Raw genomic sequence first — 18,762 nt, forward strand, 5'->3', positions numbered from 1 at the left:
GCTATTCAAAGCTAAATGCACTAAAAATGGTTGCTAAACCTGTGTGGGTCGCTGTGGGACGATTTTGGGGGCCGATTTCTTAACGTCAATTAATGTTCAAATGGATTCCCATGCAAATGAGTTTTGCAGAGTGCAGTCGTAATCTCATCTGATCACTCGCTTAGAAACCAGCTCTCACGCATGCGCAGAAACAATAAAGTGGGAAGAAACATCCTCACTGCTTCAATATATTTTCTTAGAAATTATATTGAGTTCCTTCAAATAGCAAGAGTAGATTTTTTATCATCCAGAGCAGGGGTGCCCATACGTTTTGGGCTTGCGAGCTACTTTTAAAATGACCAAGTCAAAATGATCTACCAATTTAAAAAAAACACAAAGCACACTGTACGCAGAGAAAATGTTACTTATCATTTATATTCCGGGGGTTTTTCAAAGAGGTCAAGGCAAATGACTTTATGCAATGTCACCTCAGTAACAACTATACAAAAATAGACAAATATACCCCCTCCCTTTTCACTGAACCATGAATGTTTTTTAGCGCAGGGAGCTGCGCTGAATGCCCCACACTGCTCTCGACGTTCATAGGCTCCCTGTGCTAAAAAAACGCTATTGCAGTTTAGTAAAAAGGGGCCATAGTGCAAAATATAGACAGCAGATATAAATTCTCAAAACAGACACATTTTGATCACAAGATTGAAAATAAAATCATTTTTCCTCCCTTTGTAGTCTGGTGATTTCATGAGTCTCTGGTTGCACTTTCTTCTTCTGACTGTGCATCCAATATTTTCCCCTTATTTCAGCCTCCTGTATGCTTCCTCTCCTCCAGACCTCATTCCCTCCCCCAACTTTTTCTTCCTCTCTCCCTGTCCGCTCCCCTTTCTTTCTTTCTGTCTCCCTGCCCCCTTTATTTCTTTCTTTCTGTCTATCTTTCTCTCTCCATGCCCACTTTCTTTCTGTCTGTCTCCCTGCCCCCCATTTTTCTTTCTCCCTGCCCCCCAAGCCATCAGGGAATAGGCCCCCAAGCCACCACCGCCGAGTTCTGAGCTCTCCCTGCTTCCTGACGCTGTAAGCAGGACGGTAGAAGCGAAGGGTCCACCAGCCTTTCCCCCGACGTCAATTCTGACATCGGAGAGGAAGTTCCGGGCCAGACAGGAAGCGATTGGATGGCCCAGAATTTCCTCTCCGACATCAGAATTGACATGGGTGGGGGAGAAGGCTGGTGGGTCCGACACTTCTGCTGTCCTGTTTACGGCGTCAGGAAGCAGGGAGAACGCGAAGGCAACGCGAGTCTATCACGGAGCCCGGGATGGGCTCCACGATCGACTCGCATTGCCTTCCCGATCTACTGGTCAATCGCGATCGACCTTTTGGGCACCCCTGATCCATGGGCCCATGGATTTAAGGTCTTTCCCCTCTAGGGAACTGGGCCCAGGGCTTTAAGGTCTTTCCTCTCTAGCAACTGGGAAGTACAGTAGGTCCAGGGAAATAGCATTTATTGTATAGGGCTGGATAGATCAACAGATGAGGCGTGAAAATGCAGTCCTGTCACTCCTGGATAGAATTTGTTCAGCAATGGTACCCATAAACTCTTATGTAGCTATCATTTTTCACCACTAATGGGCCGAGATCTACTTGGTAAATCAGTGTTAGTGCTATGCAAGACTCCCAAGTTTCATTTCTCAAGTCAGCTAGGAGTGGGGTAGAGGAATTTATATTCTGCTTAAGAATTGTTCATGGTCGCTGGGTACAGGATAGGAAAGGGAGTCTTGGCAAAATGCTCATCAGTGACATCTACTTGCCATACTCAGGGTGCGTATGTACTGAATTTCAGAGGGAGCCACATCTGTGGATGCTAGCTAAGAACCATCACCACAATGGCTAGGCCGGGGAAAGGTACAAAATAGGGCATAATCCCCCTTACATAGTAACATAGTAGATGACGGCAGATAAAGACCCGAATGGTCCATCCAGTCTGCCCAACCTGATTCATTTTTAATTTTTTCTTCTTAGCTATTTCTGGGCAAGAATCCAAAGCTTTACCCGGTACTGTGCTTGGGTTCCAACTGCCGAAATCTCTGTTAAGACTTACTCCAGCCCATCTACACCCTCCCAGCCATTGAAGCCCTCCCCTGCCCATCCTCCTCCAAACGGCCATACACAGACGCAGACCGTACAAGTCTGCCCAGTAACTGGCCTAGTTCAATCTTTAATATTATTTTCTGATTCTAAATCTTCTGTGTTCATCCCACGCTTCTTTGAACTCAGTCACAGTTTTACTCTCCACCACCTCTCTCGGGAGCGCATTCCAGGCATCCACCACCCTCTCCGTAAAGTAGAATTTCCTAACATTGCCCCTGAATCTACCACCCCTCAACCTCAAATTATGTCCTCTGGTTTTACCATTTTCCTTTCTCTGGAAAAGATTTTGTTCTACGTTAATACCCTTCAAGTATTTGAACGTCTGTAGTTGTAAATAAAAACACAAGAGCACAATTGCTCAAAAAATGCCAGATCCAACTAAGCTGGAAACCCAATTAGTAAATGGCCAGGACAAAAATACAACTAAGTGGAAGCCTACTTGGATCTTAATCTTCATGGACATCTCTGGTACCCTATAAATATCTTTGTACATGACCATGTAAACTCTCATTGTTGGATATACGAACTTTCAAACATTCATAACAAAAATATAATTCTTAATATGAAAGGGTGTAGAGAAATGTGTGGTTCAGTGGCCCGAACTAGCTTTAGCTTAGCAATCTGTATTTGTTCTAGTCTTTGTTTGTGACAGAATGGCATTGTCATCTTATGGTCTACACTGGTATGCAGGAAATGAGCTGATGGTCTGTTCAGTTCAGTTCCACTCATTAAACTCATCATTATAATTCTCATATTAAGGGCTCATATTAAGGTACGTTAGCTAGATTGTGAGCCCACCGGGACAGAGAGGGAAAATGCTTGAGTACCTGATTGTAAAAACCGCTTAGATAACCTTGATAGGCGGTATATAAAATCCTAATAAACTTGAAACTTTTGACACAAAACCTAAAGACTGAGCAAGCACTGACACCCAAATCTCTACTCAGGCACACTGGTGAGATAATGGAATGAGGATGGAAATACTTTAATTATGATTGTCTAGACTGTAACCTTTAATATTAGCCAATTGTTAAATTGCAAACAGATAATTCAATAACTTAAAAACAAAAAGCAGATGTCATACCTGTATGCTGGGTGTGGAGCGGTTTTTCCTTGCCGTGGTAGTCGCCATGGTGGTTGTGGTTTCCATGATGGTGGTTGACATTTCCGGTGGCACAGAAGTTGTCAGCGTTGTTCCCATGATGGGTGGAACTTCCCCTACGAGTCTGACGCTACCGTTGATTTTAACATTTGGGTTGTTCTCGGCGGCCATGTGCAGTACTTTCAAGCCATTGTAATAGAGACCGGAGAGCTGACCTTGGTATAGGCGTCCTCTGTCTTTTCCACCAATAGCTATTTGCGCCTGAGCGTTGAAGATGGTTAACTTGCGGCCTGGTGGAAGGAGTGAGGGGGAAGGAAAGAATGTTATTGACAAAGACTTCTTTCCTCACCTAAATTCAGCCTGATTCAGGACAAATCTTAAGCAGCAGAAGAGTTATAGGAGCTATTACACCTTGCCAATTTCTATAATTATCTCTTGAATTTGACCTTGCCTCCATCTTTGGATTCCAGCAACTGTTTTTCATATGCTTTGCGGGTCATGCTTACCACCCAAACAGAACTGACATTTTGCTATTCCTTGGCCAAAGTAGGGTGGATACTAATGTAGGAGCCTGTGAACAGGCAGTGATAAGCTGGTGGCAACAGACGTTCTCAGATCCCATGTTAAATGCCAGTTAAATCCAAGAGAATAACTAGGCTGTATTCTATAATGCAGGGATGTGGTGCCAATGTCCCGGGGGGGGGGGGGGGGGGGGGGGGGCAACCTGAGCAACGCTGTATCATCCCAGCAGAGTACACAGTATATTCTGCTGCAACTTCACTGGTGTCATCTTTGTGAATGCCCTGGAGAGATTAACTATACTGAATCATGGATGGAGTGATGCCTGCTACACTGGCCTTCTTAAGGAAAGGGGGTCTCTGTTCTGCAGGAAGAAAATGAAGTGAGCCTAGCACTTAAAAGGAGCAGCTGCTGAGCTCTGAGAGTATTGAGCAGCAGAATAAAATTACCCTTTTAATTTTTAAGGCCGACCTTTTTTGTTTGTTTTTTAAAGACAAATTAAGGTGGGATGGGGGAACTTTGCACTGCTAGTGCCCATAACCATGGAGGACTTTGGTTTCCTGCGGTTTCAAACTTACATCTTTCTTAAAATCAATGCATTCTTCAAAAAAAACCAAAGCAAAAGGCCGCACTTCAAGTAATTTCACGGGTGGTCACTACAATACAGTATATGGTCAAGAGGAGGAGCACGGAAAGGCTCTCCAATGAAACTTAAATCATTTCTGGGTTACTTAACAGGCAAAGTCCTCTGAATACTAAACAAAGGGCATTTGATGGATGCATACAAAGTGCCTCCTCGAGGGCCGCAATCCAGTCGGGTTTTCAGGATTTCCCCAATGAATTTGCATGAGATCTGTTAGCATACAATGAAAGCAGTGTATGCAAATAGATCTCATGCATATTCATTGAGGAAATCCTGAAAACCCGACTGGATTGCAGCCCTCGAGGAAGCACTTTGACATACTGCACAGAACAGACACAGTAATTCAGTGACAGCCCTTTCCGATTCTGGATGGAGGACGGTAGACTAAGGTCGGATTTTAGCAGACAGCGATTTGATGATTTCTGATGGTTACGTTGTATGGAGGCAATAGGGTAAAATTTGCAAACCCAAGCCTCTCAATATATGAAATAACTTGAGCTTCATGTTTTTTATTTTTAGCATCTATAGTGCATACGTCCTGCCTTGCTGCAGCAAAGCAACCCTTGTCTTTGTCTGCTAGAGCCTCTGTTAGCCAAGGGAGAATTATAGAACGTAGTCAGTGCTGTAGAAATGTCATACACGGTGATGGGATGGCTAAGAAGATACAGTTTCTGTCTTTCCCATAATTAAAAAGTGCTATATATCTTGCTATCTGTACGAAGCTTTGCTGGTCATAAATGAAATTGCAAGGGCTCATAGAAGTCCCAGCAAATCAAAATGAAAGTATCCTGAAATACCATCAAGTAAAGCTGCAGCCGGTGCACAGGTGGGCAGGTGGGCTCTGCAGTCTTCTGGAAACCACCTTCCCCTCCTACTGCTAATGATTCTCTCCCAGCTGCAGTGACAGTGCTCCCAGTGTAGAAGATGGGAGGCACGGTCTCTGCTTATCAGAAGGGGGGTTGGGAACCATGTGTTTCTATTCTACACAGGAAATGCCCACATTAGACCCAGGAAGAACAGCTGAATCTCAAGCAGGAGGAGGCGGGTTGGTGCCAAGCCATCTCTTGCCCCTTCAGTAAGTACAAGGTGTCGAGGCAGAAATGGGAATCATCTGGGATCCAGATTTGGACATATGGAGGATACACACAGAGCTGTGGAGGGGGAACTGTCAGGAAAGGGAGATGGGACGTTGAGAATGAGATCAAGTATGGGGGAACCAAAGAGAGGGGAGTGATGAAGAGGATGGGAAGTCGGGTGAATCAGAGAAATTGTGATGGTAGGTTGTTAGAGAAGAGTAAGAGCTAAAGAGAGCGAAGGGGTAGCTTGGATGGGGAAGTTAGAGCCAGAGAAAGATAAGTGACTAGAAAGGGGACAGGGAAAGTCTGAGAAAAGAGATGTAATTAGCAGAGAGACATGGTAAGAGCAAGGCAAATGAAAGAGTCTTTGGAAATGGAACTTGCTTTTCCATAAACATTTAAAAGTGTGGAGCAGCATAATAATAATAAAAAAAGGTCTAATTCTGTTTGGGTCTAGAACGCTAGTTGCCCAAAGTTGGCAGTGTCTAAAGTCCATTCTCGAAAAATACGGCCAAAATATATATTTTTATTGAGACTCATCTAATTATACGCCCAGCTGTTTGATCATCCAGACCACCAAGTCGTCTATCTTTATACTGCATTCTCGTCCAAAAAATCGTCCAAATCAAAAATGCCTAGAACAAGACCTTTTGAACATGGGAGGGGTCAGCAAAGTGATGGACGGCAACAGAGTATGGGCACCTTTACAGGGCACTGCTGTGAACTTCAGAAAAAGGGTGCCACATAAACATCTCATCACAACTCCCTTGCAGGTCATGGTGAGCCCCCCAAAACCTACTATACCCACCTGTCTACCACCCCAATAGCTCTTATGGCTGCAGGTGCCACCTATATGGCAGTACAGTATATGGCAGTGGTTAGAGTGGCTTATGGGCCTGGTTCAATAGCCCCCCACCCACCCCCGACTACATAAGCCACCTCTCTGTGCAACTCTACTAGGCTTTTCTATGCCAGGTGCTGATGTTCTGGAGGCAGGTATGTAAGTTTTTATTCCGATTTTTATGGCGGTGTGTGGGGAGGGGCAGTGATCACTGGGGGAGTGCTTGGGGGACTGTACTTTGTGTCTGCAGTGGTTATCTGGTCACTTTGGATAACTTCTGGGCACTCAGACCTATCGCCTACGTCACAACGTCTTGTCAAACTTGTCTTGTCAAACTTTCGACTATCGCTGCAGGACGACTAGGGTCTCCTTATACAAAGGTGCACTAGGGCTTTAACGCGTGGAACTTCCCCGCGCGCTAGACCTTAACGCCAGCTTTGAGCTGGCGTTAGTTCCCAAAGCGTAGCACGGGTTTAGCGTACGCTAGCGCACCTTAGTAAAAACAGCCGCAAGTTTGTTTTTTTTATTTATCACGGATTGCTGAGGTAAAAGTTCCAACGCTCATAGCGTTACTATGAGCGTCGGAGCTTTTACTGTAGCGACCCGCGATTAAAAAACCCTAATGCAGCTAAAACTTAGGGGTCCTATTATCAAGCTGCGCTAGTGGGGTTAGCGCGTCGGACATTTCATCACGTGCTAACCCCCGCGGCAAGCCTAAAAACTAATGCCTCGTCAACGGAGGCATTAGCGACTAGCATGGCAGGCAGTTTAATGCGCGATATTCCACGCATTAAACCCCTACCGCGCCTTGATAAAAGGACCCCTTAGTTTTAAGTTGTATTATATTGTTGCATTGAGATGATTTGATATTTGCTCGTAAACCACTTAATTGTTTTGCAGTTTAGCGGTTCATCAACTTAATGAAATGGAATGGAAAAGAAACCATGCTGACGAGAGACAGGGATGATAGTGCAGAAGAGATGGCGACAAATATGCCACAGAAAGAGAAAGAAGGCGAAACACTGAAGGAAAAATATGAAAACGAGGACGAGCAAGCAGAAGACAGCCAAGAAGCAGAACCGAGTATGGGAAATAACACGTATGGAAGACATAAACTTTGAAAGCATTAACGGGGGTCTTTTACCAAGGCATGCTAGCCAATTTAATACAAGTCATTTTTCAGTCGTTATAAAAGGTGTATACGGCAAGTACTCCAAGCTTGCTAACGTTGTCTGAAGCACTAAACGTTTCTCTTGTTCCGTCTGAGAGGCCGAAAATCTTAGAAACCTGGACCCGCGTTTTGCAGTCAATATACGTATACAAATACTATATCCGTCAAGCTGGTTTCCAAGGTGGTGGAAAGGCTCATTTCCTCACCCCATACCATACGGTATAATTTCCTCACTCTATCCTGTTCCTGTCTTCCGCATCATAGGCCCCACAAACCTGCCGTGGCTGTCCTTTCTGGGGCATGACCCTTCCACCCCCACCAAGCACGTCATGATCCCTCTTGTGTGCACATAGGCAGACCCTGCCATCAAGAAATCAGAAATTCCTCTGGAGCTATTAGTCCTTCGGAGGCAATGCCTAAAGGCCCCCATTACTAGAATACGAATGTGCTTGCTGAAAGGACGGACACTGCCTGGTTTAAGATATAATGGCCTTCAGTTTGGCTATTTTGTTGCATTAGACATTGCCGTGTCTGACTGAGGATAATAGAACTAAGTGAGCCCATCATCTCAAAATGGTGAGGGTTCAGGGCTGTGGCAGAAGAGAAAGCCGGTAATGAGACCAGGCCAGAAGCTGTTCTGATCGTGCTCCGTTCAAGCAAAAATCCAGGACACACTGTTCTTATCACAGGTCAGGCATTATGGGATGGGAACATGTGAATTACACAAGGTAGCAGGCCGTTGGTGTCTGGTAGCTCCTGGACTCCAGCCGAGAAACAGGGCTGCACATTTCACACTCTCTACAGGTCTTATAAAGGATCAGCATCCCTCCCTTCCACCCTCTCCATCTCTGCTACAGGGGGAACTTCCCTTTCTCTCCTTGGCTATCTGAGATCTGATGTGGCTTGGACTCTGAAGGAGAATATGAAGCAAGATGGAGTGGGAGAGGTCCGAGGTCTCCGCCAGCATTATCAAACTCAGTGCTAGACTGTGATAGAGGGGGTGGGGGTGGGGATAAATGTAAAATGCATTAATATATTTGCATATTTAATTATGCACATTTGTAATTTACTTTTCAAAGGGGGAAGGGGGATATTTAGCTCCTGCACACTTAAATCCTGAATGATGGGTGGGGGTGGAGGGGTAGAATCTAGGTTCAGGAAAGGGAGGGATGATCCCCTCAGAGTCCCCTGCTCATTTGCGCCCTCCCTCTTCCCCATTTTGGCCCTCTTTCCTCCCTCTGAACCCCTCTCTCATGGTTGCACAACTATGCCACGTTGGAGGAGGAGGGAAGTAGCATTAGCGAGATACCTCCAGCCACATACTCTTCTGCTGCTGCCTGGCTTTGAACTGAATGGGCCGTTGGAGTTCTGCACAGTTCAAAGCGAAACCCCAACTTCAGGAAGCAAGAGAGGAGAATGCAGTTGGAGGAGTTACAGCAAAACATCAGCAAGGGAGTAGAGAATGAACTGTCACACTTAAGACGTTTGGGGCCTAGCAATACCACAAGGAAGACACGGCCTGCGATATTGCATCATCTGTGTCTTCCTCTTTTTAGCCAATGCAATCAGCAAGTAGAAGATGGAGAAGCCCTTGCTTAGTTTTGCCAGTGCTGCCTCTCCTACCGGGCCGGAAGAGCGATAAGTGGCCAACAGGCCTTATGTTTGACTCCCAAGGTCTAAGTAGCTTGGCCAGTTGTTTTGGTTAGATTTTAATTCGACCCGTTCACTTTACAGAAGACGACAGACTAAGAGAAGCATCTTCATTTTCCCTAGCTACCTCTCATTCTCCTACGAGAGTAAACAGGCACCTGAGCATTAAACATTGGTTGTTTTCTTTTTTGGAATAAAGAAGGTACCGGTAACTGCAGAACTATTCCTTCATGATTCTCTCTTCATGCCTCCCATGTTTGCAGAGTTATTTTGCGAAAACCTCGTCTTACAGACCCCCAAGAATGCTGTGATAAAACTGTGTGGTATCACTACATATTACCAGCTCTTGACAAAGTATTCAAAGGTAAGGAGGTAACAGCCCAAACAAAGATCAGACTTGTCCACGCACTCATTTTCTCAGTGGTCAATTACGGATGCGAAAGCTGGACACTATGGAAACAAGACTGAAAGAAGATTGGCTCATTTGAGCTTTGGTGCTGCAGAAGGATTTTTATGCGTGCCATGAACTGCCAGAAGAACTAACTAATCAATTCTGGAAGAGATCAAACCAACTATGCCATTCGAAGCCCAAATGATGATGTTATGACTGTCTTATTTTGGTCACACCGTCAGAAGAAAAAGATCATTGGAGAAGGACACTATGTTTTGGGGGGAAGATTGAAGGAACCAGATGAAGAGGACAATCATATGGCTGGACATGTTGAAAACAACCATGGGGATGACGCTAGAGGACCTTACCGGACTAGCACAAAAACTATCTCTTTTTAGATATGTAATTCATCAAGTTGCTAGGACTTGAACATGAGTTGATGGGACCTAACTAACTAACAAGGGGCGCTCTCTCGGTGGTTTTCTTTTCTTTGTACTGCAATAGGTTTTCCCCAGGTGTTTTTAGAGAACATAAGAATTGCCGCTGCTGGGTCAGACCCGTGGTCCATCGTGCCCAGATGTCCGCTCCTGCGGCGGCCCTTAGGTCAAAGACCAGCGCCCTATTTGAGTCTAGCCTTACCTGCGTACATTTTGGTTCAGCAGGAACTTATCTAACCTTTTCTTGAATCCCTGGAGGGTGTTTTCCCGGAAGAGCGTTCCAGTTTTCTAACACTCTCTGGGTGAAGAAGAACTTCCTTACGTTTGTACGGAATCTATCCCCTTTTAACTTTAGAGAGTGCCCTCTCGTTCTATCTACCTTGGAGAGGGTGAACAACCTGTCTTTCTCTACTATGGCTATTCCCTTCAGTATTTGAATGTTTCGATCATGTCTCCTCTCAGTCTCCTCTTTTCAAGGGAGGCCCAGTTTCTCTAATATCTCACTGTACGGAGATTATTTGGGGGTGTAGCTTTTTTGTTTGAAGGATTCAAGTCTGGGTTTTGAGGTGTTTATCTCTGTCTCTGTCTTGGCTGTGTGTATAATGCACTTTGTCATATGTGAAGGGTGGAAGCTGGAGTTGCGGAGGTGGCTGCATCTATCCATTAGATTCCTGTTTATAGCTGCTTGTGTACAGCCATTATTGGTAGAAACTGTGATATCTAGAATATTAAACTTTTTCTGTGGAATCTGATTGAAGAGTGAGATGCACTGAAGGAATTGCAAAATTGTTTCGGAGCTTCCTCTCCTTCAGTCCAAAACATAAAATTGTCATCAATATGCAGTACCAGGAATATTTAAAGGGTTGAGACTGTCATTGGAATGCTTTTCGTGTTTCACTATATAGAATATATTTTGATATTGTCATTTCTTGCTCATATTTGACTTCACGAGAGCTGCCTTTGTAAACTTGTCAGAAATATATTGTTAGTCCAATAAAAAAGATACCATCTTATTTTCTTTTCATTTGTTTTATTTCTATTTATTTTAAAATTATCAGCTATCAATGGCATATTCAGTCATGCCAGTTTATATCAGTCATTGGTTGACTGGGCCAAGGCAGCTCTACGCTAGTCCCAAATGTGCACTTAGGGTTTTGTGATCGCTGTGCCATGCTATGTCCCTCTGTACCGAATTCCATCTTGGAACACGGAGGCAGGGAACACGCCGGCGACTCCCCCCCTCCCGCCCTCACTCACCAACCGCTGCTGCCGCTGCTGCTCCTCTTCAAAGCAGCCTGTTGAGGTTCGCCGGCCGCCAGTAGCGAACCTCTCAGGCTGCTCTCCACCTCGGTAGCACGTTCCCTCTGATGCGATCACGTCAGAGGGAACGTGCTACCGAGGTGGAGAGCGGTCTATGAGGTTTGCTATAGGCAGCCGGCGAACCTCAGCAGGCTGCTTTGTTGACGAGGAACAGCAGCGGTTCATGCCGGTGAGCCAGAAGACACCAAGAACCATGGATGGAGGGAGGGTAAGAACGGGAAGGGGGGAAACAGAAGGGGGCCACGGAGCAGGCAGGCATGGCACAAAATGGGGCAGAGGGAGAGGGAAAGGGGGCTGCTTTGGGGGGAGGGGTGTTCTGGGGGCAGACAGCAATCATGGGGCGGGGAACAGAAGGGGGCCACGGAGCAGGCAGGCATGGCACAACAGGGGGCCAGGGGGAGAGGGATAGGGGGCTGCTTTGGGGGGAGGAGTGTGCTGGGGGGTAGATAGCAATCATGTTTTGCTCTGGGAGGGTGGAGAAACAGAAGGGGGCCACAGAGAGACAGTTAGGCATGGTACAACAGAGAAATACAGGCAGGCAGGGGGCCAGGGCGATAGACAGAAAGAAAGACAGACAGACAGACAGCCAGCATCCAAGGAAAGAGAGAGAAAGGAAAAAACCCAGACAGACAGATATCTACTCTAGCACCCGTTAATGTAACGGGCTTAAACACTAGTATTCTATAATGACTTAGGAATTCCCAGATGCCATTACAGAAATGATGCTCAGCGGATTTTTACCATCTCTAGCACGTAAGAGTATTGCTATCCGTTTCACTTTGAAGATCAATTCTATCAGCAGGTTGAAGGTACTCTGATGGAGGCCACGAAGGCTTGTTCTAACTCAGGCCCTTATTTGGCTGTTTTTGAGATCATGTTGAAATGAGGGTGGTTTGAAAAGTTTGGTTAAAAAAAAAAAAAGCAAGTTAAACAACGTAGTCTCCACCTTGGGTTATACACTTAGGGGCTGATTCTATAAACGGGTATCCCAATTGTAGGCAGCGGTAGGCGTTTGTTGTGGTCGAGGGAGATGTGTTGAGACACTTACCCAAGACTGGGCAGGGGCATGGTTTCGTCTGGATGTGGCATTGGGTGAACTTAAGTGGCCCTGGGCATCTCCCTAGGGCCATAACAGATCAGGCACTAAGCAGATTGCGGCAAGGAAATCCTCCTGCCATGATCAGCTGAACGGCTGTGGCAGAGGACTGCCACAAGTCCCACCAAAATTGGCAGGAAGGAGTCCTTAGCCCCTTCCCCCCCTCATGAAGCAGCTGAGCAGGAGGAATATCCACTTTCTCCTGCCCTCAACCCCCCCCCCCCCAAAGCAGGATGAATGCACACCACCTCCGAACCCCATCCCTCCAAAGCAGCTGGGCAGGAGGGATGCCCACTCCTTCCTGCTTCCATACCCCAGGAATCGCCGACATATACCCACCCCGGAATTGCTGACACCCCACCCCCCTCGACACCCCCCCCCAGGCTGGAAACCCCACCTGCCATCCCTATGTCTACCTCGACAACCTTTGCCCACCCCCGTACCTGTTAGAAGAAAGTCCATCCAGAGGGATGCTTACACCCTCCAGCCAGCAGGCCCGCCACTCCAAAATGGTGCGCCTTCCTCTTTCTGATGCATTCTGGGATGCACTGGGCAGGGGCCTAAGCCCCTGATTGGCTCATATGCCTAAGACTTTTATGGGAGGGGCCTTAGGCATCTGAGCCTACTCCCCAGTGCATCCCAGAATGCACCAGGAAGGGGAAAGCCTGCCATTTTGGAGTGGCGGGCCTCTGGCAGGAGGGTGGAAGTATCCTTCTGGCCAGACTTTCTTCTAATAGGTATGGGGGTGGGTGGGGGGAGGTTGTCAGGGTAGACTTAGGGGTGTCAGATGGGAGGTTTCCAGCTTTAGGGGGTGTCGGGGGCTTTCAGGTTCCAGGGGATGGCAATGGTTCTGGAGGGATAGCGGCAGGAGGGAGTGGGCATCCCTCCTGCCTGGCTGCATCAGGGGGGGTGGGGGTGCTCAAGGAAAGGAGGGACATCCCTCCTGCCCAGCTGCTTTGGAGGGATGGGGTTCGGAGGTGGTGTGCATTCATCCTGCCAATTTTGGCGGGCCTTGTGGGTGGTCCCCTGCCGCAGCCATTCAGTTGATTTGTCGCAATCAGCTGATGGCAAGGGATCAGGCACGATTCTCTAACTGGTGCTTGTCATTGGTGCCAGTTAGAGATTCGGGGTGGTTAGGCGGGGTTAGACATCTTCCCGTTAGGGCAGACACGATTCTGTATAGGACGCCGGTGTGCGATTCTCAGCCGCTTCGTAGACTACTGCTGAGATCAGCGTCCTATACAGAATCTGCCCTTAGTCCAGCGAGTTTCCATTTTTTTCCATATCGTAGGAAAACTAGCTCTGCAAAATACTCATTGATGGCATCACCGACTTAATGACCATCTCCTGGAAATTTACCAGACTTTCAATTCAAACCACCCTCATATGTGCCTCATGTGAAGATTTGGTGATACTTCTTTTTTATTTGGACTTCATCTGCTGCTGTTTCTCTGGCATATCTAGCACTATTTCTTGGACATTAACATGTGTAAGGCAGTCATGGGCTTAAGTACTAATGCACTGATAGAAAGAGCCTCCCAGGGTATAGGCTCACAGGTGTTGTCTTTTTTTAACCAACCGCCATAGGAGCACCATCTCATCCCATCTGTTTCTTGCCCGTTTCTGCTAATTGTAATACAATTTGTTGTAATAGTTTGAAGCTTCAGTACCTTTTGAAATGAAATGCACTTCTTTTGCAGAGCTGAGGGGTGGCCTGATGTCTAATCTGTCAAGCATGACATCTTTTAATGTGGGCATTTTAAAAACATAGGTCATACACTGGAGACCCTGTTAGCTCTATCGAGCAGGGAATGTCTTACGTGTTTTGTGTACAGCCCTGCGTAGCTCTGGTAGTGCTAGAGAAATGATCAGTAGTGGTTGTCCTAGAATCCAGATAAATTTCAGTCTTGAGTGTTGCTTTATTCAACATGGCGATACCGGCAGCAATTCTATAAATTATCATCACATCATAGGCACCACAGTTGGGTGCACTTAATACCAACTCTGCAAGGAGCATGCCTAGGCCATTGTTGAATAGTAGCCCAAAGCTGCATTAGTGGGCCAAAAGGTAAGTGTGCCCACAAATGTGGTAAGAGCGGATAGCGAGGCTGGTTTTAAGAAAGGTTCGGACAAATTCCCGGAGGGGGAGTCCATAGTCTGTTGTTGAGAAAGACATGGGGGAAGCCATGAGGGTAGCATGGAATGTTGCTACTCCTTGGGTTTTGGCCAGGTACTAAGGGATTGGCCACTGTGAGAACGGGCTATTGGGCTTGATGGACCATTGGTCTGACCCAGTAAAGCTGTTCTTATGTTCTTACATGAGCCAAGTATAGGACAATCAAGCCATTGTAACATCACTGATGAGGTTGGCTCTGAAGCACTGTGGAATGAGGCATTATGACATCACAATCTCAGCTCTGGAATGTTGCTCTTTTGGGGTTCCGGAATCTTGCTATTCTTTGAGAAGCTGGAATGTTGCCACTCTTTGGGTTTGGCCAGGTACTAGCGACCAGGATTGGCCTCTGTGAGAACGGCTTTTATCTGTACCCTTCTCCTCCACTGCCAATTCCAGACTTCGTTCCTTTCATCTAACTGCCCCCTATGCCTGGAATAAACTACCTGAATTTGTCCATCATGCCCCTTCCCTTGTTTAAAAGCAGACTGAAACCCCACTTTTTTTGCCCCATAACCTTACTCCCCACTGCTCACTACCCTAGCCAGCAGATTAACCATCTCCCCCTAACTGTATCCCCCATCCTGGTATCCTGCTTGCCTTGTCTGTTTAGATTGTAAGCTCTTTCAAGCAGGGACTGTCACCTTTAAGAACATAAGAATTACCACACTGGGACATCAAGCCCAAGAGTGGCCAACCCAGGTCCCCAACTGGTAACTTTGTGCTTTTGACTCCTAACTCCTCTCACTTTGGGTCCTACATCCCCTACCCTCTATGTCACGTCTCGTCTGTCCAAGTTTGATTGTAAGCTCTTCCTAGCAGGGACCATCTATAAATGTGAAAATGTACAGGGCTGTGTACGCCTTTCAGTGCTATATAAGTGATAAGTAGCAGTAGCAGTATATAACATTGAGCACACCTGGTAGCGCTCTAGAAAGAATTACGCATGGCACTGAAATTAAGGCGGAGTGTCAAGATATATGCACAACTCAATTGGTAAATAAGTATGAATTAATGAGCCTTAATTGGCACTTAATTGGCACTCATTGAAATTTGTGCGCTTCTTCCTGTCTGCTATTTTTGTAACACCCTGTGCCTAAATCCTCTAGCACTCAACTCAAAAGGGGGCATGGCCAGGGAAGGGCCTGGGCGTTTCAAAACGTTGCGAGCACTGTTAGAGAACAGCACCATTGATGCGCTGAAATGCCATGCTGGGCGCTGACATTTACACCGTAAATTCTGACGCTCAACTTTAGGCATTAGGATCAGTACTAGGCGCTATTCTAGAAAGTACGCTCATCACGGAGAATAATGCTTACCGATTTTTGAATGCCTTTTATAGGATTTCCTCTTAAGTGATTTACGTAGACGCACTGTTTATAGAAAGGCACCGAAATGCTTTTTATTGGCACCAACTACTCTTCTATAAATTGGGCCAGTGATGGAGTTCAAAGAAGCGTGGGATGAACACAGAGGATCTAGAATCAGAAAATAATAGCAAATATTGAAGAACTAAGGCCAGCACTGGGCAGACTTGCATGGTCTGTGTCTGTATATGGACGTTTGGTGGAGGATGGGCTGGGGAGGGCTTCAAAGGTTGGGAGGGTGTGGATGGGCTGGAGACTTCAGCAGTTGGAACCTAAGAACAGTACTGCACAGAGCTTTGGATTATTGCCCATAAAGAGCTAAGAAAATTTTTAAAAATTGAATCAGGTTGGGCACACTGAATGGACCATTCGGGTCTTTATCTGCCGTCTTCTACTATGTTACTATGACACATTACCGACATCTAAATTTAGGTGTTAACTTATAGAATTGCCTTTATGGATGGATGCATCTATGATATCGATAAAGAATATCCAGGCAGAAAACTCTTAACACAGAAACGCCACAGTCTAAATGTCTAATCGGGATATTATATCAAAAATACAGGGACAGTATAGTTCAACCTCCCTTGGATGCCTTCTATATCAATGATTCTTTTGGCCCTCAGAAGTGCCACCAAAAGTTTAATAAACTTTCATGACTGTTGGCTTTATGCACCCTATCGTCATCAGGTCGTTAATATAATATTATGAAGTCTTAAATAAGTGGGATCACATATCGGGTGGCCACATCGTGATAAACGAGTTTAACCGAGGGATTGTGTCCTGAGGAAACCCCCCAAGGGTGAAACATGTTGGCGACTGTATCCCTCTTAGCCTACTACCCAAGCTAAGTATTATTCACTTTATTAAGTTAACGGTTTTATCCCACTTATTTAAGACTTCATAATATTATATTAACGACCCGATGACGATAGGATGCATAAAGCCAACAGTCATGAAAGTTTATTGAACTTTTGATGGCACTTCTGAGGGCTGAAAGAATCATTGATATAGAAGGCATCCAAGGGAGGTTGAACTATACCGTCCCTGTATTTTTGATATAGAGTCATTCCTTCTATAGAAATTTGCTTCAATTTATCTGGCAATTCATTAATATAATCGGGATATTAGCCACAAACATTACATTATATCACATTAGTGATTTCTATTCTGCCATTACCTTGCAGTTCAAGACGGATTACAAAAGGAGTTATCTGGTCATTTCCAGAGGAATTGAGGAGTAGAGTGGGTTGCTTCAGAGAATTGGGACGATTCTTGCAGTGTTAGTTTGTCTTCAAGGATTTCTTGAATAGCAGGGTTTTTATTTCTTTTCTGAACGATTTGTAGTCTGGAGTCGTTATCATTAAATTGGAGAGTTGGTAGTCTAGTTTTGCTGCTTGTGTGGCTAGAAGGCCATCATAAAGCTTTTTTTGTTTGACGTCTCTAATTGGGGAATGCGTGAACGGCTTGTGGGTTCTCCTATGTCTGGTTGAGGTAGTTTGGATTAGGCGGTTGTTTAGGTAGGCTGGGCTGCCTCCGTTTATGGTTTTAAATAGTAGGCAGTAGAATTTGAATTGTACTCTTGCTTGTATTGGGAGCCAGTGTGAGTCGAGATATGCCACCGTGATGTGGTTGTGTTTCCTCAGTGAATAGATAAGTCTTAGCGCTGTGTTTTGAACTGTTTGTAGTTGTTTTATCATGGTTGCGGGGCAGGGGAGATAGAGGATGTTGCAGTAGTCTAGAAGACCTAGGACTAGGGACTGGACCAAGAGCTGGAATTGTGTTCTGTCAAAGAATTTTCGAACTTGCCTTAAGTTTATCATGACTGCGAATAATTTTTGTATTGTTTTGTTGATTTGTGGTTGCATGGTACAGATCTGTCTATCGTCATTCCTAGAAGTTTTAGAGTGGGTTACTGAAGTCTCAAAGTACAACCTACTATTTATCTTTTTTTACAGTGCTACTAGACTTTTGCAGCTCTATATAGAGCCCCATTGTCAATCAGTTTACGGTGGTGATGAAAATCTCTTAGACCTACTGAAATGTTGGCGCTACATGTTTTCTCTTGGAATGTTTGGTGTTTTGGGCCTACTTTAGAATGTAGAAACAATACGATACTTGGATCGTCCACATTTTGACAGATAAAGGAGATTCATCCGGATGGAGAGAGTGACCAGTCTGTAGAGATGACCTGATTAATGAAGGGTTTCCCCATATTTATTCCTTTATTTATTGGGATTTTTTTATTATTATTATTTATTTATTCATTTATCATTATTTCAACAAAATAAACTTATTGAACAAACAAAAGCTTTTCCAAATTAAAATATTCAAAGAAAATGAAATTCAATCAAAATTGATATACATAAAAACTTTTGGATAGTCCACATCAAAGAGAGAAACAATTCACATTAATTGGGAATGAAAAAAATGAAGAATTAAATTAACAAGATCAAAATCTAGTGGTAGTTCGTTGTCTTCATTTTAAATTGGGGGTCAATTGGAATTCTGCATTATCACTCCCTTTCCTTCCCAAAAATACTGCAATTGGGAAGGTTCATAAAAAACAAAAGTATTCAGATCCAAGTAAATGACACATTTACAAGGAAAACGCAATTGAAATTTTGCCCCAAAAGTTTTAACATTCTCTTTCAATTCCAAGAATCTTTTCCTTCTTGCTTGGGTTGTTCTTGAGACATCAGAAAATATAGAAATTTTTCCATCCATAAAGGAGACTTCTTTCAACCTAAAAAATAGGCGAAGAAGAGCTTCCTTATCTTGAAGAAATACAAATGTCACAAGAAGCGTTGTTCGAATTACAACTTCTTCCTCTGAAG

At 45.0% G+C, this 18,762-nt stretch overlaps 1 protein-coding gene across 1 annotated transcript in view; it reads right to left on the reverse strand.

Moving 5' to 3' along the window:
* The window catches only part of NRXN3 (neurexin 3), a 1,772,673-nt gene that overhangs the window by 181,316 nt on the left and 1,572,595 nt on the right, over positions 1 to 18,762 (reverse strand). The window contains exon 21 of the mRNA XM_033952014.1: positions 3,224 to 3,531. Within this exon, the coding sequence (XP_033807905.1) occupies positions 3,224 to 3,531 (308 nt within the window). The remainder of the gene's footprint in view (positions 1 to 3,223; positions 3,532 to 18,762) is intronic.

Source organism: Geotrypetes seraphini, chromosome 7 (genome assembly GCF_902459505.1).
Source record: "Geotrypetes seraphini chromosome 7, aGeoSer1.1, whole genome shotgun sequence".
Taxonomy (NCBI): Eukaryota; Metazoa; Chordata; class Amphibia; order Gymnophiona; family Dermophiidae; genus Geotrypetes; species Geotrypetes seraphini.